This window comes from Rana temporaria, chromosome 2 (assembly GCF_905171775.1).
Source record: "Rana temporaria chromosome 2, aRanTem1.1, whole genome shotgun sequence".
NCBI lineage: Eukaryota > Metazoa > Chordata > Amphibia > Anura > Ranidae > Rana > Rana temporaria.
The window spans coordinates 167541771-167568014 of NC_053490.1; the positions used below are offsets into that span (position 1 = coordinate 167541771).

A 26244-nucleotide genomic window follows, 5' to 3' on the forward strand; every position below is an offset into this window, starting at 1 on the left:
AGCCTCTCGGAAACCTGTCAATCAAGAAGGAACGCCCATTCCCGAAGCCCATACCCGGAAGCGACGGAGAGGATGCGTCTCGTAAACGGGTAAGTACTGCACATATTTTAAAATAAATAGCCGATTCCCCTAGTAATAACGAGCAGGAATCTAAGGGGGAAAAGTGCCCTCTAAGGGTGAACCCCCGCTTTAAGTAACCCTTTAAGCTTTGACAAAAAAAAAAAACTGGAAGCTGGTTTCTATGCAGAACTGCACCATATTTTGCTCTCTACAGTTTTGGTAAATTAACCCCTCTTTATGTGCATGTAGAAAGGACACAACAACATGAACATCTCCCATACATGTATCGGATAAATCTGCCAAAATTGCATTACCTGCAGCTCCAATCAGACACTTTCTCTATAGCTGGTGGGTGTAAACCCTCTCCCCGCCGACCACACCTTGGAGCTATGGATGTCATAGCTAGTGAACCTTAGTCACCCCCTTGATATATTTAAAGTTTTCAGTCATGTCCCTTCTTACCTCCAAACACTACATAATAAAGTAATTGTAAAAAAAAAAATCTTCTTCTTCTTAAATAACAAGCATGTTATACTTACCTGCTCTGTGCAGTAGATTTGCAAAGAGCAGCCCCGATCCTTCTCTTTACGGGTTCCTCTTTGCTGATCCTGGCCCCTCCCTCCTGTCAAGTGCCCCCACATCAAGCAGCTTGCTATAGGGGCACCCAAACCAAGCTTCCCCCTCTCTCCTAGTTGGCTAACTGACTTTGATTGATAACAGCGGGAGCCAATGGCGCCACTGCTGTGTCTCAGCCAATCAGGTGGGAGAGTCCCAGATGGCCAAGGGACTCGTGGACATTGCTGGAGAGAGAGGGGGTTCAGGTAAGTATAAGGGGGGCTGCTGCACACAGGAGTTTTTTTTACTTAATGCATAGATTGCATTAAGATCAAAAAACTTCTGACTTTACAGCCCCTTTAAGTTCCTAAAGTCTTTCCGGATATGTTTTATCCATCAGACCTTTCACCATTTTTGTTACCCATCTCTGGACTCACTCTATCTTATCAATATCTTTTTGTAAGTGAGGTCTCCAGAACTAAACACAGTATACAAAAGCCGGGTACACACTCTTAGGTTTTTTTTCGAACCGCTGTACTAACCATGCCAGGTTAGTTCAGCTATCTCTCCCACTGAGCTGTTTTCAATGCCTGGCCACACTGTTTGCTCATTTTGCAATAATCTGAAATGAGTACTCCCGAGTCTTTTATCTTCTGGCGGTGACCATCACTGTGCCCCCAATATTATACTCTGTCAAGGGATTCTTACTCCCTAGGTACATTATTTTACATTTAGAAAAATTTGAACTGCAGTTCTCACTGCTTTGACAAATCTTCCAATGCCAATCATGTTCCATGTTACAGACTATCAACCCTATTGCACACCTTTGTATCATCAGCCAAAATACATAACTTACCAACCGACTCTTTATTTATATCGCTTACATATAGAATAAGTAGAAAAGGACCTAACACAGAGCCTTGTGACTGGTCTCTGTTCCCAATGCACCCTATTTACAACCACACTCTGGTATGTATCCTTTAGCCAACTGCATATCCACTGAACCACGCAAGGGTTAAGTCCTAGCTTGTACAAATTTTGTATTAGATCATTATGTGGAACTGTATCAAATGTCGTGCTAAAAATCAAGATATGCTATGTCCACAGCACCACCCTAATTTAAAACATTAGTGATATAGCCTGATATGATCTACCCTTATTAAAGCCATGCTGCTATGGGTCCTGCAAGTTGTGTGTTTTTTGAGTGATCAGTGATCCTTCTTTTTAGAAGTGATTCCATTAACTTGACTACACCTTATGTTAAACTCACTGGCCTGTAATTGACAGCGTCTACCTTGCTGCCCCTATTGTGGATATGTGTACAATATTGGCTGTCCTCCAGTCATGGAGAACTTCTCCTGTTAGAAGAGATTAATTAAAAAGATCTGGTTAATGGTCCAACAATTCTACCTCAAAGTTCTCTTAGAACTCTGAAATGAATAATATCAGGGACCATTTTTTTTTTTTAAAGCAGTAGTAAAGTCTGCTTTCTGATTTGTACCTACAGGTAAGCTTACACTAAAGCTTACCTGTAGGTAAAATTAATATCTCTTAAACATGCACCGTTTAGGACATATTTGCTCTTTTGGCGTACACCGCAGGAGTGTGCCCGCAGGACCTGCAAACTCGATGTTCGTCGGCGGCCCCGTGATCATGAGACGGAGAGGCAGAACGGGGGGATGTCTATGTAAACAAGGCACTTCCCTGTTCTTCCTAGTGACATGACAGGGATCTACTGCTCCCTGTCATCGGGAGCAGTGATCGCTGTCATGACAGTGGTAGCCCATCCCCCCACAGTTAGAATCACTTTCTAGGACACATTTAACCCCTTGATCACCTCCTAGTGTTTAACCCCTTCCCTACCAGTGTCATTTATACAGTAATGAGTGGCACTGACAATGGTCACAAAATAGTGTCAAAAGTGTCCGATGTGTCTGCCATAATGTTGCAGTCCCAATAAAAACCACAGATCGCCGCCGTTACTAGTAAGTGATACTAGTAAAAAAAATTATAATAAAAATGCCATACATCTATCCCCTATTTTGTAGACGCTATAACTTTTGTGCAAACCAATCAATATATGCTTATTGCGAAAAAAAATGTTACCAAAAATATGTAGAAGAATACGTATCGGCATAAACTGAGGAAAACAAATGTTTTTAATATGTATTTTTGGGGGATATTTATTATAGCAAAAAGTAAAAAAAAAAAAAATTCAAAATTTTCGCTTTTTTTGTTTATAGCGCAAAAAAATTAAACCGCAGAGGTGATCAAATACCACCAAAAGAAATCTCTATTTGTGGTCAAAAAAGGATGTCAATTTTGTTTGAGTACAACGTCGCATGACCACGCAAATATCGGCTAAAGCGGCGCAGTGCCGAATCGCAAAAAATGCTCTGGTCAGGAAGGGGGTAAATTCTTCCAGGGCTGAAGTGGTTAAAAAGCATGAGACATGATGCCAAACAAACTGAAAACAAATATTCAGAAAAATATGCTGTGAAAATGCTTGATATAGGCAGCTAACATTATATGCAAATCTTGACACTCCTGTAAAAGCCAAGCTTGGCCTTGCCTCTTTATCTCCCAAGCCTTCTTGTAGCTCTTTTAATATCACGAGTGGGCTTGGCTCAACACGAGAGAGGCTCTGGTGAATGGTGGGGCCAGTCATAACTTTTTCAGAAAAAAATGCAATTATTGTCAACTCCTTGAGGTTGATTCACTAAAAACAAATATGTCGTTCACTTTGTACGCTAACTTGCCTTAGAGCTTAGTGAATGTGGTAAAGTTGCATTTTAAAAAAAATACCCAATCACGTACAAGGGGGAAAAAAAATATATAAGAGAGAGATAGAAATCTATCTATCGATCTATCTATATATATATATATATATATATATATATATATCAGCCCTTTTGCTTGAATATAATTAGATGGTGGAAATCAACAGAGCTTCCCCTTATTCACTAACCTCTGTAACAAATTCCCTTGGAAAGTCAATGGTCCATTTTGGCTTTAGTAAAACAACCATGTTGGATTTCTGGATCTACTAATCATTTTCATATGTGGGTTTCACTGAATGTACAGGGTGGGCCATTTATATGGATCCACCCGGGTGTGCCATTTATATAGATACACCTTAATAAAATGGGAATGGTTGGTGATATTAACTTCCTGTTTTTGGCACATAAGTATATGTAAGGGAGGAAACTTTTCAAGATGGGTGGTGACCATGGCGGCCATTTTGAAGTCGACCATTTTGAATCCAACTTTTGTTTTTGGTGTATCCATATAAATGGCCCACCCTGTAGACTCTGTTAATGTATTCTTAAATTGCCCAGATTTGTGACAGATTTACTTTAAGGTAGTATTCACACCTCTGCTTGAAATGTCCAATATATATTGCACATTTTAAATGCATAGCTTTAATGCCTTGACTTAAAAATTCACTAAAGATTCAACAGGCAGGAGTTTTTTTATTATTTCTTTTGTTTTGCATTTAACACATCACATCTGCAACACACCTGACAGCAAATGTTTAAATGTACATCTACTCAACTCAAGACAAAAAAAAAAATTGTAAAATAAAAATGGTAGAGTTGTGCTTGAGGAAGTGTTGTGTGATTTGAACTTTGAAAAGCAATGACCCTGTGTGATCTCTTTTTGTTTTTATCCTTTAGTAATTTAAATACAGAAAAGTCTGGTCTCCTTCGTGTCAAAAACCAAATGGCCTCAGACTTGGAGAAGTTACTAAGTCACCGAGAGGTATAACATAAGTTTCTTATTTTAAATAAAGTACATGGGCATTTGTATGTTTCTCTGTAATCTGCATACTGTATATATGTAAATGTTTTTCCCCTCAATGAATACGCATTTGTGTATGAGCTTAATTTAGTCATAGTAACAAATTCCCCTCAATAAACATGACCTTTCCTACAGAAGTGTTATTTATCACTATAAAAGGGTGGGGTCACAGTAAGTATATTTGTTGGTGTGCGTTGGAATTGTTATGGATAGTTGACAATTCTGTGAATGAAGAAATACTGTACTATACTGTAAATTGCAGTTGTGAGCTACATATTCTGTGCTACTCTGTTTTCCAACGCCACATACAGCTTTAAGGCATGCCCCAACCCTGTAATTGTAAAGGATTTGTGTATTTTTAAATGTTGCCCTTGAAGTCGCATAAAAAGGCCCATTACTTGCTTAAGTCTTTAGCATAGAAGCACACTCAGGCAAGCTGTTTTTCTATTCAGAATTACAAAAAAAAAATCTACTATGTTCTTGTGCATGTTGCAGGTACATTATCCTTAAAGTGACTTAATTACATTAATTTACACAATGTATTTGTGCTTTAGTACTTCTGTCTCGTCAGTTGTGCACCACCCAGATAAACTATGTCATGTACATTAGACAGTCTTTTAACTTACAGGCTTGTATTTCATAGTTGTCAGCCCTAAAGCTGTTTTTTCTTATTACTTCATTCCTTTCAATGCCTCTAAGATGCAGACATACATCTGTCCTTATTAAAAAAAAAAAAAAAAATTACATTGTCAGCAAAGTTTTGGTGCTTTGTTGATTTTATTAATCTAGTTTCGGGTACAGCTTTCACTGTAGTCATATTGGCTTTAGGAAATGTACTGTTCTGCCATAAGTATGTGATGCCCTCGAGGTCTTAAGGTCCTCAACAATTGTTAAAACTTTAAATATAAAGTCTAAAATGATCTAACGTAAAGTGATCAGTAATGTGATAAGAGCAGCAGAATTGTGTAGCTAGATATAAGTCACAGTTAGTAAAGCCAGTCATACATGGATCACAATTTGGCTGGTTCATCAGGGACCGGCCAAATTTCGATCCATGTATGGGCCGGCTGGTTATACAGAAGTTCATCTACCGATCGCTTCTGTACAACCAGCTTGTTGGGTTTTTCCTGATTGATCAGTGCAGCTGGCTACAGCTGGCAGCACTGATCAGTGTACTCTGACAGCCAGTAAGCTTTCCTGCTGTCAAAAGGCAATAATTTAGCAAGAAGCATTCCCCCATCCACATTAAGTGTGTGTATGTGGGGGAGTCAAGTGTTTTGTTTCTTTCAACCCGCTGGTTAAATGAAAAAAAAAAATATGAAGCATTTATTAAGTGAATGTGTACAACAATGTATATACTGGCGTTCCTTCTGAAAGTTGGAAACACTACTGTGACAGCCCTTGGGTACCATACTGGAGCAGTGACATGGCACACACCCCATATATATCGATTAGCCGACCAGTCACGTACCTGGTAAGTCACTGGACTTGGTTATACTGGGCTGCAGCTACAGGCATCATCCCAGTACGTTTTTTCTTTTAAGAGCCAACAGTTGGCTCTCATGTAAAAGCAATCTTCCCCCTCTTGCCACCTACCGTGTCTTTTTGCCAGGATCTCCTGTCTTAACCGGGAGCCCTGATCGACTAGTCGGCACTTCCGCCAGCTGATCACAGAGCCGAACAGAGACCGGAATGGCTTTGTTTGGCTCTGATATAGTAACCCGGAAGTGATGACCTTACACCACTTTCGGTTTACCCAGATGTAAACTCCGTTTTTAAAAATCTAAATTATTTGATCACTCCGATCATGGTGTGATCAAATGCTTTTAAGGACATTGGCTGCAAGCGCTAAACAGTGTGTTCTGGTGGGGGGAGGGGGGCAGCTGTCAGAATACAGTAGCTCAGTTTGGGATATTGCCACACTAACATCATTTATGTTAGTATGGTGATCTGTAAGTTTTGTTCAGCCCACTGAGTTGAACAGAAAAAAACAAAAACATAGCGTGTACCGCGCATGATGCTAAGGGTGGCCAGAATCGATCAATCTTATAAAAATGAAAATAATCCCCAAATTCACGTACCTGTTTTGTAATTCTCCACAATGGATTCCCTGTTCCTTTTTCACTAAACTAAATATAATTTTCTCTTCCTTCCCGTGGGGCCCGAGCCTCCCAAGATTTAAACTGACTGCCCTGATCTGTTCGGTGTCGCAGGGGGAATTGGCGTTTTCCGGACTGTCTAGTTTGGTGGCTAGTACCGGATGCATCTGGTTCGTTCTGTGGAGGCCCTCTCGCATCTACACCTTCGGGGACTCAAAGCTCCATATGATTTAACCCCCTCCATGCTCACGATCCTAAGGCCCTCGAAAGCAGGACTGGGTCTTGAATAATACCCACGGACAGCAGTCTCCCCAAACGCTCCCCTGTGGAACAACCCCATCCTATCTCACTTCTACGCACTACCTGACCCCAAAATATGGCCAAGTGTGGTATCAAATTAATATCTGAAATTACCGCAGATACCACCATATTTCCATTCAACCATCTAGTGTCTTACAATAGTATTTACTGTTGTCCCATGCTTTCAAGACCCAAATACACCCCAACGACACGTAGGTGGTGCATGCCGATTTAGAGAGGGTTGTACGCTATGAGTGTATGAAGAAATGGACCTCTGTCCTATATGCACATCTCCTCCAGGTTTCCTCCCCGGAATTGTCATTGTTTCGTCAGCGACGGATGCATTATATTCCGGGACTGGACTCCGAGGACTGGGAGGACGTATGGGACTTCCCATTCAAAATTATTGTCTCGCTGCAAGATCGTCTCGTACAATACAAAATAGTTCACCGGCATATATCACTCCGTACAGATTGCGTAAAATGAAAACCTCCCTGTCCTTGGCTGGAGATGTACCAAAGACCCAGGTGATTTTATACATGTCTTCTGGTCATGCCCAGCAATTAGGGATTATTGGTCACAAGTGGTCTCTGTAGTACAGGACATAGTGGGAATAGACATAGCCCCAACACCGCAGACCTCTTTACTGGGTTTAGTAAAGGAATTGGCCCCCAAGAGAGCACAGAGAACCCTGATAGGACTCCTGCTTTTCTACTCCAGGAAGATGATCACTCTCTGCTGGAAGAAACGGGCCCACCTCAAAAACAGGTTAACAACGTATTGCCTCTTTATAAGGAAACCTATCAAAATAGAGGTTGCCCAAAAAAATATGATAGAGTGTGGGCAAAATGGCTGGCTGAAACCTCTACAGCGACAGCTGATTGAATAGTCCATAAGAAAATAACCCACCATCTGATGGCGTGGTCCGGGGTTACTCTAGGGGCCTTTATTTGATTGGAAGCCATAATGTCCTGGCTTTTATGCTTGAGCAAGAACCAACGTAGCAATAAGGTTTTACCGTGCCATAGTTGTTCGGCATTTCTGACTTTGCAATATATTGTGCCGGCTGGCACTGACCCCTGCGTGTTCTGTGGAAGGTTATTGGTTTGTTTGTCTGTCTGTATATTAGAGCTGCATGATTATGGGAAAAATGAGAATCGTGATTTTTTTTGCATAAAATGAACATCATGATTCTCAAAAATGTTTTTATTTAAAGTTATTTTCAACACAAAACGGAGCGTATGTGCTTAAATACAGTATATGTAAATCTAAAGATTCCCCCCCCCCCCCCCCCCCCAAGTGGCCAGAATCAGGGAGTAGAAATCAGGTGGGTCTAACATTAAAATCTTGCCCAATCTTTTTATTGAAGGCTGTCCCCTTGCATGACCACCCTATATGTGGTTGTTCGTTAAGGTACTACTAACAGAATGGCCCTTGCTTCCTGATAGTTTTCTCTGTTTTAGGTTTACACCCAAAAATTTTGTGCGTACAAATTATGCAAATTATGCTCACAAACTATTTGTTCTTTTATACTGTAATATAACACAAACTCTGAAATTCACTTGTGCAATTCTATTTACTAGACAGTATGTCATTACTCATTAGGCATGGCTGTCTGCAGTATGTAGCCAAAAGCTGTATTGGAAAGGGTCAAATAGGGATTTGGAGGAAAGTGTAAAAAACAAGCAGTTCTACACAATAGGATTCAATGCAGCATGGAGAATCATGGTGAGAATGCTCTTGTTACAGAATAATAGTTGAGCTGAAAAAGATATGGGTAATAGGTGTTCAAATGACCATGTAAATTGAAAAATTATGTTTTGTAACAAATATGGAGAAGAGGAAGGAAAATGAGCACACATTTTTCTCTAAAGCAATGTTACAATGCAAAATTTTATTTAAAAGAGGGAGGACTGAAAAATAAATAAGAGGGAGGACTAGTCACATAAGTCACCCATACAATTTCGCTGTTTGGCGATGCAATCACTTTATCTCTTATTAGGCCTAGATTTATCAGCAACTTTATGTAAAGATGTCCATACTTTAGACATGACAAATAACCTGCACAGGAGTGCACATCTATTGTAAAAATTGGCTAGTTAAAAAAGATAACTAAAGCTGGCTATAGATGGATCTCAGTTTGGCCAATTTATCAAGAACTGCCCAAATTTCAGTCCACCTACGGCCTTTCCTGGTCGAGAGGAATAACACTCACAATGTGCAGAGACACATATACATGCCTATTTACAGCATGCATATACTTTGTGTAGATCTGTCAGTTCAGCAAGATGGCCCCAGGCCCCTCCCAGCGTGACCTGTGTGACAAAATCACTCTAGGAGGGCCCAGGTGCCATCTTGCTGAACTGATAGATCTACTGCTGTAAAAATGCACTTGTATTTGTTTCTGTGCATTGTAAATGTCATTACATTTTACAGTGGGTATAGAAATTATTCCCCCCCCCCTTAAAATAATCACGTTTTGTTGCTTTTGAGCCTGAAATTAGGATGGACACAGTTTTCATTTTATAAAGTTGTATTTACTCATGGAACTTGTAACATCCAAGTGAAAGATATAACCCCAACATGTCAGAAAAAAAAAACATGTAAAAACAGAATCACCGAGTTGGAAAAAGGATCAACCCCCCATCCTGAAAATGACTTGTAAAATCAATCAGGTGTAGCTAATCACCTTCTCAATGGCACACAAAATACTTTCAACTGCGATCAGCTCTGTTAATTTTAATTAGCTCAGCATGAAAAGAGCTTTCCTGGAGCATTTCAGTCCCTGGGTAGTGCAAGTGCGACTGAAGCAAATTATTTACTATGGGTGGCAAGGCACTCTCAAAAGATCTCTGGGATAAAGTTGGGGACAGGCACAAGTCAGAAGATGGATTAAAAAATATTTCAAAGGCTTTATCAATGCTTAGAAGCACAGTGAAGTCTGTTATTAAGAAGTGGGGGAGGTATTTGGTACAACACAGAATCTCCCTGAGTCAGGACGTCGCTCCAAACTGGATGAAAGAGCCAAGAGGAAACTGGTCAGAGAGGCTACCAATAGGCCTACAGCAACTTGGAAGCAGTTGCAGGAATTTATGACAAAAAGTGGTGATTATGTGCATGTAACAACAATATCTGAAATTCTCCACAAAAGTGGCTTGCATGTGAGGGTTGCAAGAAAAAAGCCACTCCTCAAGAAAGGCCACGTGCAGCCATTACTGAGCTTTGCTAAAACACACCTTAACCAGTTCCCACCCGCGCTATAGCTGAAAAACAGCTACAGCTCGCCCCCTGTGGCGCACTCTGTGATCGCTGTGTCCTTAGAACACAGCTGATCACAGATTGGGGTAAAGGGCCAATCACAGCAGCCCTTTACCACGTGATCAGCTTATCATGATGTAAACACAAGCTAGTTATCAGCATTCCTTTCTTCGTGCTGACAGCATGAGAGGAGAGACGATGACTGTCTTGTGTTAAAGTGACATCTACACTGATAATCAGGGCACTGATTATCACTGCAATCCCAACAGTGCCAATCAGTGCCCCCTAATGGGGCACTCCAGTGCTGCCTATCCGGTGCCGCCTATCGGTGTCCATCAGTGCCGCCTATCAGTGCTGCCTATTAGTGACCATCAATTCTACATATTAGTGCCTCTTCATCAGTGCCGCCTCATCAGTGCACATCAGTGAAGGAGAAAAATTACCTGTTTGGGAAATTTTATAACAAACTGAAAGACGTTTTTCAAAATTTTCAGTCTTTTTTTTGTTTGTTTAGCAAAAAATAAAAACCCAAGTGGTGATTAAATACCACTAAAAGAAAGTTCTATTTGTGTTAAAAAAAAAATTATAAAAATGTCATATGGATACAGTGTAGCATGACTATGCAATTGTTATTCAAAATGTGACCACTCTGAAAATTGGACTGGGCAGGAAGGAGTTGAAAAGTGCCCAGTAGGCAAGTGGGTAAAGATTCTGAGGTCACATGGAAATAGGTGTTATGATCATCACATGAGGTTAAAATGGAATTTTTTGGCCTCATCACCAAATGATATGTCTGGTGGTAATATCCTGTTATAGGGCTGTTTCTCTGCAGCAAGGACTGGAACACTTGTCAGGATAGAAGGAAAAATACCGTCAAATTATTGAGGAAAATCTGCTGCCCTCTGCCAGGAAGTTGTCATTGGGAAGAAGGTTTACCTTCCAACATGACAGTAACTCAAAGCACACAGCAAAAATGATCACACAGTAATTAAAGGAGAAAAAGATGAATGTCCTTGCATGGCCTAGTCAGAGCCCAGACTTAAATCCCATTGAAAATCTGTGGAATGACTTGAAGACTGCAGTCCACAAATGGTCACTATTTACTTAAAGCAGTTCTGCAAAGAAGAGTGGGCAAATATAAGTCTAGATGTGCAAAGTTAGTAGAGACAACCCCTAACAGACTAAAGGCTGTAATTAAAGCAAAAGGTGGTTCAACAAAATACTGACACAAGGGGGTGATCCTTTTTCCAACTCAATTCTGACATGTTTGTGTTATATTTATGCTCATTTAGAAGGGAAATTGAAGGAAAAGGTAAGTGAACCAACAATGCACTAGCTTAAAGGAACCTATTTAGAAAATAAAAAAACAACCCCTTTAATATTGGTTGTATAGTAAAGTGTTTTGTACTCCCTTAAAAATAGTCTTACTGAATTGTTTGTATTATAAGATTAGATTGGTATGCTGGTGAGCACGCATCTTCCTGCTTTAGTTGCTGTTATAAATGGGGAGAGCTCCCCTGCCTAGGTGGCCAGACATTGAAAACATTTCACCATGCAGCGTAATGAAGTCATATAGGCAGGTTGGCAATGTATCAGGGAGTTAAATGAAATTTTATAGAGTTGCAGCTGTGTAAACTCTGAAGTCATTCTGCACAGGAGTGCTTCTTGATGTAAACATAGATAAGGATATAATGTATTAACAAAGCTTTGGGATTTCTCACTGCTGTTATTGGAGAATAAAAAAACATTTAATGTATGCTGCTAACCTAGGAATTTAACCTTGTAATGACATATAACATTGCAAAACTGGACACTTCCTAATATAAATCTAAGACGCGTATTTGAACGAACCATCTTAGTCCTTCTAGATCCACCTTATGTGTTTACTTCAATTAGTACACCTTCTAAATATTATCCAAGGGCTGTTAGTTGTCTCCATTGTGTAACAGAAGCCTCAATGGGTAAGCCCTATTGCCACTTGAACATTTAACATTCAGGGCTCTCTTCAGGTAAAATCTCATATACCATTACATACATGTAGATTAGTGGTCTCAAAACTGCAGCCATTTGCTTGTCTTTATCTGGCCCTTGGAGCACTTTTCTTCCCACTGATATCAACAATGGGGCATAATACCTGCTACTGACAACAATGGGGCACTTGTTCTCCCATAGACACCAATGATGGAGCATTATTCCTCCCACTGACAACTATGATGGGACACTATTCCTCCCACTGACAACTATAATGGGACACTATTCCTCCCACTGACACCAATGATGGGACACTATTCCTCCCACTGACACCAATGATGGGACACTATTCCTCCCACTGACAACTATGATGGGACACTATTCCTCCCACTGACAACTATGATGGGACACTATTCCTCCCACTGACTCCAATGATGGGATACTATTCCTCCCACTGACCCCAATGATGGGACGCTATTCCTCCCACTGACCCCAATGATGGGACACTATTTCTCCCACTGACACCTATAATGGGACACTATTCCTCCCGCTGACTCCAATGATGGGACACTTCCCCCCACTGACACCTATGATGGGGCACTACTCCTCCCACTGACAACTATGATGGGACACTATTCCTCCCACTGACTCCAATGATGGGATACTATTCCTCCCACTGACCCCAATGATGGGACGCTATTCCTCCCACTGACCCCAATGATGGGACACTATTTCTCCCACTGACACCTATAATGGGACACTATTCCTCCCACTGACACCAATGATGGGACACTATTCCTCCCACTGACACCTATGATGGGACACTATTCCTCCCACTGACACCTATGATGGGACACTATTCCTCCCACTGACTCCAATGATGGGACACTATTCCTCCCACTGACACCAATGATGGGACACTTCCTCCCACTGACACCAATGATGGGACACTATTCCTCCCACTGACACCAATGATGGGACGTTATTCCTCCCACTGACACCAATGATGGGACACTATTCCTCCCACTGACACCAATGATGGGACGTTATTCCTCCCACTGACACCAATGATGGGACGTTATTCCTCCCACTGACACCAATGATGGGACACTATTCCTCCCACTGACAACTATAATGGGACACTATTCCTCCCACTGACACCAATGATGGGACACTATTCCTCCCACTGACACCTATGATGGGACACTATTCCTCCCACTGACACCTATGATGGGACACTATTCCTCCCACTGACTCCAATGATGGGACACTATTCCTCCCACTGACACCAATGATGGGACACTTCCTCCCACTGACACCAATGATGGGACACTATTCCTCCCACTGACACCAATGATGGGACGTTATTCCTCCCACTGACACCAATGATGGGACACTATTCCTCCCACTGACAACTATAATGGGACACTATTCCTCCCACTGACACCAATGATGGGACACTATTCCTCCCACTGACACCTATGATGGGACACTATTCCTCCCACTGACACCTATGATGGGACACTATTCCTCCCACTGACACCTATGATGGGACACTATTCCTCCCACTGACTCCAATGATGGGACACTATTCCTCCCACTGACACCAATGATGGGACACTTCCTCCCACTGACACCTATGATGGGGCACTATTCTTTCCACTGACACCAATGATGTGATGGGCACTATTCCTGCCACTGACACCAATTATGGGGCACTATTCTTTCTACTGACACCAATGATGGGGCACTATTATTTCCACTGACACTAATGATGGGGCACTATTCCTGCCACTGACACCAATGATGGGGCACTATTCCTGCCACTGACACCAATGATGGGGCACTATTCCTGCCACTGACACCAATGATGGGGCACTATTCCTGCCACTGACACCAATGATGGGCAGTAATGCTCTTATGGATACCAAAAATACACTGTATACTCTCACTGGTCACAGTCCAGCCCCACTAAAGACTGAAGGACAGTAAAATGTTGAGGCCTCAGATGTAGATGATATTAGCAATCAAAGCACCGTTATGCCTAAAGCATGCCTCATTTAAGTTTTAGAAAGGCGTATGCTTCCATGTAGTACCAGGAGGGATCCCTTTCTCAAAGACCACTCCTAACCAGCAGTAAGACCTTTGAAAATAAAGAACCAGCTGGGACAATTGTATTCATTCTGGAGGTGTATTACTTTACCATAAAATAAAAATGTAATTCATGTGATTATGGTATGACACTTTTGGGTGTAAAGTATGTCAAAGCAATATAGGATTTGTGTTCTTGTGCGAATGCAATAACATTTCCAGTCTATATACATTGTAAAGATAAGGGGCTACTGACTTACATTCAGTAGAAAAAAACATTACACAGTTAAAATGGATCCTTATTACCTAATTAGCCAATCGTTTAAGTAGTTAACCTTTACCTAACATTTAAAATGCTCTCCTTTATCTAGGTCGATTGTGTCAGGCAAAGAGAATGATAAGCTTTGCATGTTCTAGCAGAAAATGTCATTTCTTTACTAATAATAAATATGTATTATATGGGGCCATTATGGTAATATATTGTTTTTGCTGACAAGTGATCATGCAGATCTATAACTTGTACATTCTTCATTGTTCTATCACATTTGAAATAATAGTATTGCCTGTCAATATATAGAATTGACAAATGGTTGTGTGTGTGTGTGTAAAGATTGGAGCACTTTAAATGATGTGTTGTAGTGTCATCTGGAGTTTTGCATAATAATGAACATATGTTCAGAAAGATGTGACTAGTTTCTAGAAACTAGAACATTTATAGTATTGCAAAATCTCAGTGATATCATCATTGGTGTGGAATACCTTGAAGGAAATGTGAGATTAGGAAAGGTGATGAAGTGTGGGAACTGCAACCTTTTTGTAAAGCAGAGCTGTACCTGTACACGCGTCCGGTTTTCCTGACATGCCAAAACCCAAAGTTTTTCACAAAGTGATTCCTCTCAAGCCTGCCTTGCATACACACGTTCAGTCAAACACGACCAAAGCGCAGTGACGTCCAACGCGTACGACGGCACTATAAAGGGGATGTTCCATTAAAATGGCGCCAACCTTTTGGCTGCTTTTGCTGATCCTTGTGTTAGTAATGTTTGGTGAGAGACTATTCGCGCTTTTCATCCTTGTGCTTTTCAGTCCGTTACAGCGTGACAAATGTGCTATCTCCATTACGAACGCTAGTCTTACCAGAACGAGCGCTCCCGTCTCATACTTGATTCTGAGCATGCATGTTTTTTCCCCCCTCGAAAAAGCCTACACACGAGCGGTTTTCGCGACGAGAAAAAGACTGACGGGAAATACAACGGTAAAAAGTAGAGCAGGTTCAAAAAAATTTGCGGCCAGTTTTCTCGTTGGGAAAACTGCTATGGAGCATACACACGACCAGTTTTCCTGACCAATCTAAAAAATGGCAGTTTTATCGTCGGGAAAACCGGTCGTGTGTACGAGGCATTAGAAGTGAGCACTGTGTACCTGCTTTTGGATAGACTGTATCTTTAAATTATGATTTGGTTGGTTATCACGTGGTGCTTTTGCCTTATTGATTATTTCTTTGTGTACCTTAAAGCGGAGGTCCACACAAAAATGGAACCTCCACTTTTCTGAACCCTCCCCCCCCTCCGGTGTCCCATTTGGCACCTTCCGGGGGGGGGTGCAAATACCTGTATAATACAGGTATTTGCACCCGTTCCTGGGCATAGACCCCCGCAGGGGTTACGCCACCTCCCGTCTTCTGAGAAGCACAGGTCCCAGAAGACAGCAGGGACCAGTGAGGATGCGCATGCACAGTAGGGAACCGGGAAGTGAAGCCGCAACACTTCACTTCCTGATTCCCTCACCGAGGATGGCAGCGGCAGCATCCGAGGAACAGGTCGGCCTTGGGTGCTGACATTGCGGGCGCCCTGGACAGGTAAGTGTCCCTTTATTAAAAGTCAGCAGCTGCAGTATTTGTAGCTGCTGGCTTTTAATATTTTTTTATTAGGCGGACCTCTGCTTTAAAGCAGTTGTAAGCATGTGCTCATCACTTGAAACACCTGGAGGAGTGTCCACGTGCATTTGGCAATATAGTGTAATTTTTTACTTTTGTCTAATAAAAGCTATATGTTCCTAATAACTTTTAAGTAATGGGGGGGGGGGGGATATTTTAATGACACAGACTGTATCTAGGTCAGTTTCAGTTGTAGAACAGATTTCCCATTTGACTGATCTGCGTTGTTTCTTTTTAGAGCTTCCATAACATGTGTGTGCAGACCACTTGTTAGTATCAAAACATAGGCTCATTTATCTCTAATGATAGAACATGTAGATGCTAATATACTTGTCTGAGCTATTTTCATCAAGCAATTCTGTCTATGTATCCCCTTGGCAACGTGTGTACAGAGTTTACAACTCAAAGCAGCATATTGGCATCAGCTATGCAGTCCACTGAAACAGCTGCTGTGCAGTTGAGATGTTTTAGCATGCCACTGCACATGGCTGAGTTGTGCAAATAGTTAATGCTAAATAACTTGGCATATGCAGTCCGTCTTGTTTTAAGAAATGGCACAGGGCTGGAAAAATCTATTGATTTATTAGAGGACCTAAAGCAACTTTTACACGGCTATTTCATGCTGCAGTTCAATTTTGAATTTTACATTACCTAGGTAACTTGCTTATTTTGCACTGTCTGCTTTTCACTACTAGACGTGCTTCCTGGAGATAAAACGTTGTAGATTCTGTTTTATTATACCTTAAAAGTGTTGAGCTTCCCTAGGTCATGAAATATGAAAATGTTTTGGTTCCAGGTCTGTTGAGTCATGATGGTTAGGGAAGCCCAGAGTTCTCGAAATTACATGAACTGAAACCAGAAACATTATTGCTTGGCACATATTAGACATGTTATTATTTGATTATATTATTATTATACAGGATTTTAATAGTGCCAACAGTTGGCACTGCACTTTACAGGATAAAAGAAAAGACAGTACATTAAGGCCCCATACACACGGTCGGACAAAACCGATGAGAATGGTCCGACGGACCGTTTTCATCGGTTCACCGCTGAAGTGGCCTGATGTGTGTACACACCATCAGTTCAAAATCCGATCGGGTCAGAACGCGGTGACTTAAAACACACGACGTGCTGAAAAAAACCGAAGTTCAATGCTTCCAAGCATGCGTCGACTTGATTCTGAGCATGCGCTGGTTTTGAACCGATGCTTTTCTGTACTAACCATCGGTTTGGTCCGATCGGGAAGCTGTCCATCGGTTCGGGTTTGAAGCATGTTTTAAAATTTTGGACCGAAGGAAAACAGACCGATGGCCTATACACACGGTTGGTTTGGTCCGATGAAACTGAATTCTCATCGGTTTTGTCCGACCGTGTGTACGGGGCCTTAGAATAAAATTAAAGACCAGAGGGTTAGGCTCCATGTACACAGAATTTTTTACAACTGCTCCTCAATGATTAAACTTGACAGATCGTAACCCACGTTTAAAACGTCTGTTTTGCCTAGTTTACGTGCCGCGTTTAGCTGCATTTTTCCGCATTTAGAAGCGTTTCTAAAAAGAAAAATGGGCAAAAACAAAAAACGGCTATAAACGATAATGAGGCTAAACGCCGGGACCGCATTAAGCCGCGTTTGGCGTCTGAAACGTGGAAATCTCCGGCGTCTGAACTAATTTTTTGCTATCAAAGAAACGCTGTTAAAAACAACTGCCTAAAAACGACTGTAAATGAGACTGTGTACATGATCACATAAGATAACATTGAATGAGTTCAGGGGCAGTTGAAAAAAGCATCCAACTGCCTCTGAACGTCCGTTTAACAGCGTCTCGTGTGCATGGCTCCTAAGAAGGGCCCTTCTAATAACAGATAAAAGATGACATGTAATAACTGTGAGCGATAAGCAGATGAAGAAAGTAATATTCCAGTTGTCTGGTAGAGACTGAATGAGCTTCCCTGAAAAGATGAGTAGACGACAACCGTACAAATGCTTGCCTCCCTCTTTTATAAACCTGTACCGACCATAAAGTGCCAAAATCTCACCACTATGAGATTTTATTACAGGCATTGTAAAGGTTCTTTTGGGGACACTTCCATTTCCAGTTAAGTAAGTATTCTATTTTCATTTGTGTTAGAGATGGCAAGAGTATTAGGTCCCATTCAGATGGACACTGGCACCAGTACTTGCTTGCAGGAGGCATTTACTTTTGAATCTGCATCTGCCCCAAGCTGCATGCAGGTAGTCTATGGGACCGATTCACCCATTTCACACAAGCAGGGTGGATAGAGAAATCCTCCCTGCTGTGCTTTTTATATTCTGAAAGCAGGGACCCTCCCATTTGTCAGAATACACTAATCAGTGCTGCAGCAGATTGGTTGCATGAAAATGCTCGAATGAAAATTGTTCAACATTCCCATTCAATAAAAGTTAATTGTTAAGGTAAAATATTCAGTACATATAAATAACCCTATGGGGACCTGAGAATTCCCCTAAAATTACATATAAAACCGTGGTTGTAAACACTGGATGGAAGCTCATAAAATGTTGCAAAAGTCTGAACTTATGAGTCTGGTGGCTTAATCACATCCAGTTATAGAAGGCAATAGCTGCAATTCAAAGTAGCGTAAGCCATAACTAAATGCTGCAATGGAGGCAGTCAGACTCTTTTGTGTTTAATATGTTTGCATGATTGATATTCCACTTTCTTTCATGGTGATCACAAAAAGAGTCTTCTTGAAACCATCACAGACAATAGTAGTAAAACATTCCAGGCATCGGTAGTAAAAAAATTCCCAACCTTATCCAAAAAAAAATCTTGGCTAGATTTCCTCCTAAAAATCTATCTTTATCCAAGTATCTTTATAGACTATTCTCTACCATATTTCACACCAAAGTCCGCAAGGACCTCTGGCATTGACCACTGCTTAATAAACTGATCAAGTAGATCGATTTCAGCAGAAACTGGCAGACTTTATAATATTGGCTGCCAAGGCCATTCCTTACAGAGTTTACCTTAAGCATAGGATAAGTAGGTTTCCAGTCATTGAGCAACTGTTTGGTATTCTCACAGCATCTTATGATAAATGCATGAGGATTTGAACACCCCCCCCCCCCGCCCCCGCGACTAGCCAATATGCTTCCCTCTTTAGATCACACAATAGCATAACTGGCTGACTGCCTTACAGGCTCATTAGGAGCTGCCACTTACCCATCTTTCCTCCTCTTGTTCACCCATCCTTCCCTACCAACAACTCTGCTCTTGGGTTACCCCCTTCTTTTTACTCTTTATATACCTTTATTCCCTCCCGCTGTCCATTTTACAGTAATTTTTCTCTTTTCTACCAGCTCCTAGACAATCTAGGACAGTGATGGCGAACCTTGGCACCCCAGATGTTTTGGAACTACATTTCCCATGATGCTCAACTACACTGCAGAGTGCATGACCATCATGGGAAATGTAGTTCCAAAACATATAGGGTGCCAAGGCTCGCCATCACTGATCTAGGATCTAGGACAACTTGGCTTGTTTTGAAAAACTACACACACATGTGCTCATCTTTTTGTTACCAAAATGGTTTATATTCCTTCCAAATACAATGCATCGTTCTGTAAAGCTGGCCATACACTAGTAAGCTTTACAACAAAGGTTCTATTGAATATTCATGTGAACATTCCCAATACTTTCTAAGGCTTGATGAATGCTGTACAAAAATACTTCAAAATTATGTTTGCTTTTAACATTTGATTTTGGAATGAATGGACTTTCCTGAACAAAAAACACATTTACTGTTAGAACGTAATTTGTTGGAGAAAAATTTTGCATCCTGCACCTTCACTGTGATCAAAGACACACTTTGATTTGACCTCAGGAAGGTGAAAGCTGCTGGTGAAGCGAAGGAGTGTCGCAGTTCTGTGTGCGAGTTTTGACTTCAAAACTCAGTGATTAAGTTTCGCTGGTTGGATGGAAATTTTAGAGCAGTGCCCACCCCAAATTGCTTAAACATGTTTACACATGTAATTGCATGATAAACCGCTTTCTCCTGATCCTCTGAGGACGTCAACTTTTGACAAAACGTGTAGGGTGGGACTAAGACAAGGTGACATCATCACGTATGTCGGCTTTGCTGATCTGAGTCACAGTTCGCTTTTCCTTGGTTACTAACACACTCTAAAATAGTTACAGAAAACTGTTTATTTCCTTTTGGGATAAAGGCTGACTGTTGTAAACACCCATGCCATTTTTAAATGGTTTGTCTCAACCATCTGCAACTTCAACTTTGCCTGGGCAGTTTGGTCTGTTAAAGTAATTTCAAATGTGAAAAAGACTTACTGGCTGGATTGGCAGAAGAAAAAAAAGCTTAAACTGATTAAACAATCACCTTATAAAACAACCCATACAGTTTAAAATAGAAATGAAAGGCAAAAATGTTTTGTATAGATAAAAAATACCTTTTTTCCCTTTTTTATAGGTGATCACATTCCCTCTGTTCTCAGCTGCATAAGAGCTCTTGGGAGGAGAACAGCAGTGCACTGATCATCTCAGTGAAAGGCTGTGTGGGGGAGGGGCGTGTCAGGACAAGTCAAAATATCCAGGAAAAAGGCATTAAAAAAAGTTTTATAAATTGATTTGCAATTTAATGAGTGAAATAAATATTTGACCCCTTCGCAAAATATGAGTACTTGGTGGCAAGACACTTGTTGGCAATCAGAGGTCAGACGTTTCTTGTAGTTATAAAGCAGGCTTGCACAGATCTCAAGGGGGCTTTTGTCCCACTCCTTTTTGCAGATCCTCTCCAAGTCATTAGGTTTTGAGACTGACGTTTGGTAACTCAAACCTTCAGCTCCCTCCACATTTTCTATGGGATTAAAGTAATACTAAAGGTTCGAAAAAAAATTAAATAACAAACATGTTCTACTTACCTCCGCTTTGCAGCTCGTTTTGCACAGAGTGGCCTCGAACCTCATCTTCTGTGGTCCCTCGGCGGCTGTCTTGGCTCCTCCCCGCATCAGATAACCCCCTCTGGGAAGCGATTTTCCCAAGGGGGTTACCTTACGGGTACGCTCCTGAGTCCAGCATTTGCATCCATAGACACAAATGTCAGACTCGGCCCCAGCGCCCGCGTCAATTTGATTGACAGCAGCGGGAGTCAATGGCTGCACTGCTATCAATCTGTTCAATGAAGAGCCGAGAAGCCCGGGCCGAGAAGAGCCGAGATGCCAGTGCGATCTCGACGCAGGACTTTCGAGAGCTCAGGTAAGTAAACTGGGGGGCCAGTAAGCATTGGATGTTTTTTCACCTTAATGCATCCTATGGTGAAAAAACAGGAAGGTTTACACTGGCTAGGCCACTCCAGGACCTGAAAGTGCTTCTTGTTGGGACACTCTTTTGTTGCCTTGGGTGTGTGTTTTGGGTCATTGTCATGCTGGAATACCCATCCATGACCAATTTCAATGCCCTGGCTAAGGGAATGAGGTTTTACTCAAGATTTGACGGTACATGGTCCCGTCCATTGTCCCTTTGATGCAGTGAAGTTGTCCTGTCTCCTTAGCAGAAAAAAATACCAAAACATAATGTTTCCACCTCCATGTTTGATTGTGGGGATGGTGTTCTTGGGGTCATGGGCAGCATGCCTCCTCCTCCAAACATGGCAAGTTAAGTTGATGCCAAAGAGCTAGATTTTGTTCTCATCTGACCACAACACTTTCACCCAGTTCTCCTCTGAATCATTCAGATGTTAATTGGCAAACTTCAGACGGGCCTGTACATGTGCCTTCTTGAGCAGGGGGACCTTGCAGGCCCTGCATGATTTCAGTCCTTCACGACATAGTGTGTTACCAATTGTTTTCTTGGTGACTATGGTCCTAGCTGCCTTGAGATCATTGACAAGATTCTTCTGTGTAGTTCTGGACTGATTCCCCACTGTTCTCATGATCATTGAAACTCTGAGGTGAGATCTTGCATGGAGCCCCAGACCGAGGGAGATTGACCGTTATTTTGTGTTTCTTCCATTTGTGAATAATCGCACCAACTGTTGTCCCCCTCTCACCAAGCTGCTTGGCGATGGTCTTGTAGCCCATTCCAGCCTTGTGTAGGTCTACAATCTTGTCCCTGACAACCTTGGACAGCTCTTTGTTCTTGGCCATGGTGGAGAGATTGGAATCTGATTGATTGCCTCTGTGGACAGGTGTCTTTTATACAGGTAACAAGCTAAGGAGCACTCCCATAGTGAGTGCTGTGAAGCTAAGCAAAACCACCACCGATGGATTAATAAGGATGTGTGCTTACCAGAATGCAAGCTAATTAAGCTTGCGGCTGCACCCCAGCCAGGTCCTTTAACATGGAACTCCTGCCAGCATCAGAGATGAGTGTTTGAAAGGGTATGGAAATTCCAAGAAAAAAACTCATAGTGATGTACCGAATATACTGAGAAATACCATATGATGACACACTAAGAGGAGAGAACCACCACCGATAGGGACCGCCGCAAAATGAACCCCAGCCAGGGCCTTTACGGAACTATCTCCAACCTCATCAGATCGAGACTTCCCCATTATCCACGGCAACAGTTACCCCCGAAAAATAAAATGAATCCAACAATAGTGACGTATCGTAGAAACTTGTGGTTTAATAGAGTAAAAATAACACTTACAAAAGATCAAAACATTTAAAATTGGAGCCGGCTATGTACGTCACCCGTCCTCGTGGACTGGAACGCTGCGCGTCAGAGCGTCTCCTACACGATGTACGTTTCGTCAAATAATGACGTCGTCTGGGGAACCAGACGACGTCATTATTTGACGAAACGTACGTCGGGTAGGAGACGCGATGTATAGAAGACACCTGGGAGCCAGAAATCTTTTTGATTTGATAGGGGCTCAAATATTTATTTCACACATTAAAATGCAAATCAATTTATAACTTTTTTGAAATGCGTTTTTCTTGATATTTTTGTTGTAACTCTGTCTCTCGCTATTAAAATAAACCTACCATTAAAATTATAGATTAATCCTTTCTTTGGCAGTGGACAACGGTACAAAATCAGCAGGGGATCAAATACTTACTGTTTTTCCCTCACTACAGGCAGTCTCTGAGTTACGAACACAATAAGGACTGTAGGTTTGTTCGTAAGTCAAAGTTGTTCTTCAGTCGCAACACTGCATTTGTCACTGTAACTTCTGCCTGTGCATGGATGTGGGATGTTCTGGGCGCTTTTATGTTGTCTGGGGCTCTTCTGGCCATGTAGTACTTCAGTGAGGGATGTGCTCGGAGGTATCTAGGACCAGCTTGGAGCACAAGTGGCTGGCATCTGAGTCCGTTCGTAAGTAGGAGTCGTTCATAACTCAGGGACTGCCTGTATACAAGTACATGGTACAGCAGGCACATATCAAAAATATGACGTTTTGGGGTAACAACCGCTTTAAGGTTAAAAAAAAAAGGTTCTGAAAAAAAAATAGGTGAATGTTAGTCCTTATAAGGCCTCGTACACACCAGCGGACATGTCCGATGAAAACGGTCCGTGGACCGTTTTCATCGGACATGTCCGCTCAGAGATTTCAGTCTGATGGCTGTACACACCATCAAACCTAAATCCGCGCGGACAGAGAACGTGGTGACATAGACGACACCGACGTTCTCTCTCGCGCGAGTTCAATGCTTCCACGCATGCGTCGAATCAATTCGACGCATGTGCGGGATTTCGGTTCGCTGGTTAGACGTACTAACCAGCGGACATGTCTGCCGGACAGCTTTCCAGCGGACATGTTTCTTAGCATGCTAAGAAACATTTGTCCGCTGTAAATCTGTCCGCTAGCCTGTACACACGATCGGATCTGTCCGCTGAAACTGGTAGGCGGACCAGTTTCAGCGGACATGTCCGGTCGTGTATACGAGGCCTTAGATGTCCTTGGTAAAAAGACCGACACTTTCCAAAGAAATTTCAGGGTCATGAATGTTTTGTATTGTAGTAAGAGTCTTTATAGGCCCAGTGGATTTCACATTTTTTTCTTTATGAGAACAGTATATGAAGTGTTTCAAATCATAAAAGCTACTTTATGAATGCTGGAGAAAAATTAGAATTTGCTTATAACGTCTAGATTTTAAAGATGAAACCCTGTTACTATGTACTAAAAGGTTCTCTTTCTACAGCATTCATAAAACAGTTGTAGGTTTAAAAAGGTTCACACGATAATGCCTGCTTGTTCTAAAGTTTAAATAAAGCTGTAAAATCGACTTCCTTGTGAACAAGTCACAGTAGAAGTGTTGGTTTTGTTTTTCAGGAAATGGCAGAAATGAAACAGGTCTTGTTTAGCCTCCATAATAAGCATCAAGGGGAAGTTGTACCACGTTCAAAAGCACATGAGCGGAAACTGGCAACTAAACTGAAATCGGGATCTCCTGAGCAACTTCACCAGGAAGACAGTGCCTATCTACCTCAGCCTACTTTGTTTGTAAGCGTTTCATCCTTGTGTTTAATGCTGTTTGTAGTTAATCGTAAACTGCCATTTGTTACAGGTGACAGTTTTTATGACAGCCATAAAATTGTGGATTGTGAATTCTCTGTTTATCTACAATTTTTATGGCTTTATTTGAAGTTTTAATTTCCACTGTGCCTGACACTCGTGTTTGCTGTTTTTTCATGTTGACATTGATGTTGGTTTTTTCAAAGTTAAGTGTCTATTAACCCGCGGTAACCATTTCTAAAATCGTTACTTGTAGCGAGATGTCGACACTCCAAGCCTGTATGAAAATCCCTTGCCTCTGGAACATGGAGAGCTAACCAAAGAGCATCCAACCATGCTCTGTGAACTTAAAGTGTTACTAAACCCACAACAGTATAATCTGTGTGTATATGCAGAATAGCATGCTTGTTATACTCACTGTGGAACTTAAGGGGTTAATCCTCTGTATTGTGTAAAAATGCTCTTTGATCTTGTATGGATGTATCCTCCTCCTGCAGGTTCTCTCTGAGGGTAGTACTGTTGCACATGATCAGTTTGCTCTCAATTGCTGGAGAGAATGTTTCCTTGTTGAGCTGAGCTTTTCAGGTCACATGATAGTGACCTCACACATTTTGGGTGTGTACAGTGCCTTGAAAAAGTATTCATACCCCTTGAATTTTTCATGTTACAGCCAAAAACCTAAATGTATTTTATGTGATGGATAGACCAACACAAAGTGGCAGGTGAAAAGGAAGTGAAGTGAAGTGAAAGGAAAATTATAAATGGTTTTCAAAATGTTTTACAAATAAATATGTGAAAAGTGTGACGTGGATTTGTATTCAACCCTCCTGAGTCAGTACTTTGTAGAACCACCTTTCGCTGCAATTACAGCTGCAAGTATTTTTGGGTATGTCTCTACCAGCTTTGCACATCTATAGAGTGACATTTTTGCCCATTCTTCTTTGCAAAATAGCTCAAGCTCTGTCAGATTGGATAGAGATCATCTATAAACAGCAATTTTCAAGTCTTGCCACAGATTCTCAATTGGATTTAGGTCTGGACTGGGCCATTCTAACACATGAATATGCTTTGATCTAAACCATGCAATTGTACCTCTGGCTGCATGTTTAGGGTCGTTGTCCTGTTGGAAGGTGAACCTCCGCCCCAGTCTCAAGTCTTTTGGAGACTCTAAAGCCCTGTACACACGATCAGTCCATCTGATGAGAACGGTCCGAAGGACCGTCCTCAACGGTTAACCGATGAAGCTGACTGATGGTCTGATGTGCCTACACACCATCAGTTAAAAAAACGATCGAGTCCAACACGGTGACGTAAAACACAACAACGTGCAGAGAAAAATGAAGTTCAATGCTTCCAAGCATGCGTCGACTTGATTCTGAGCATGCACAAGTTTTTAACCGATGCTTTTGCATACTAACCATCGGTTTTGACCTATTGGTTAGGCGTCCATCGGTTGAATTTTAAAGCAAGTTCTAAATTTTTGTACCGAAGGATAACTGACCGATGGGGCCCACACACGGTCGGTTTGGACCGATGAAACGGACCTTCAGTCCGTTTCCATTGGTTTTGACCAACCGTGTGTACGCGGCCTAACCGGTTTTCTACTAAGATTGCCCTGTATTCGGCTCCATCCTTTTTCCCATCTACTCTGACCAGCTTCCTTGTCCCTGCTGAAGAAAAGCATTCACACAACATGATGCTGCCACCACCCTGTT

General features: G+C 41.7%; 1 protein-coding gene across 1 annotated transcript in view; it reads left to right on the forward strand.

The window, feature by feature from the left end:
• Positions 1-26244, forward strand: part of PIBF1 (progesterone immunomodulatory binding factor 1) — a 217681-nt gene that overhangs the window by 186932 nt on the left and 4505 nt on the right. The window contains exons 16-17 of the mRNA XM_040341371.1: positions 4293-4377; positions 24347-24517. Of these exons, the coding sequence (XP_040197305.1) occupies positions 4293-4377; positions 24347-24517 (256 nt within the window). The remainder of the gene's footprint in view (positions 1-4292; positions 4378-24346; positions 24518-26244) is intronic.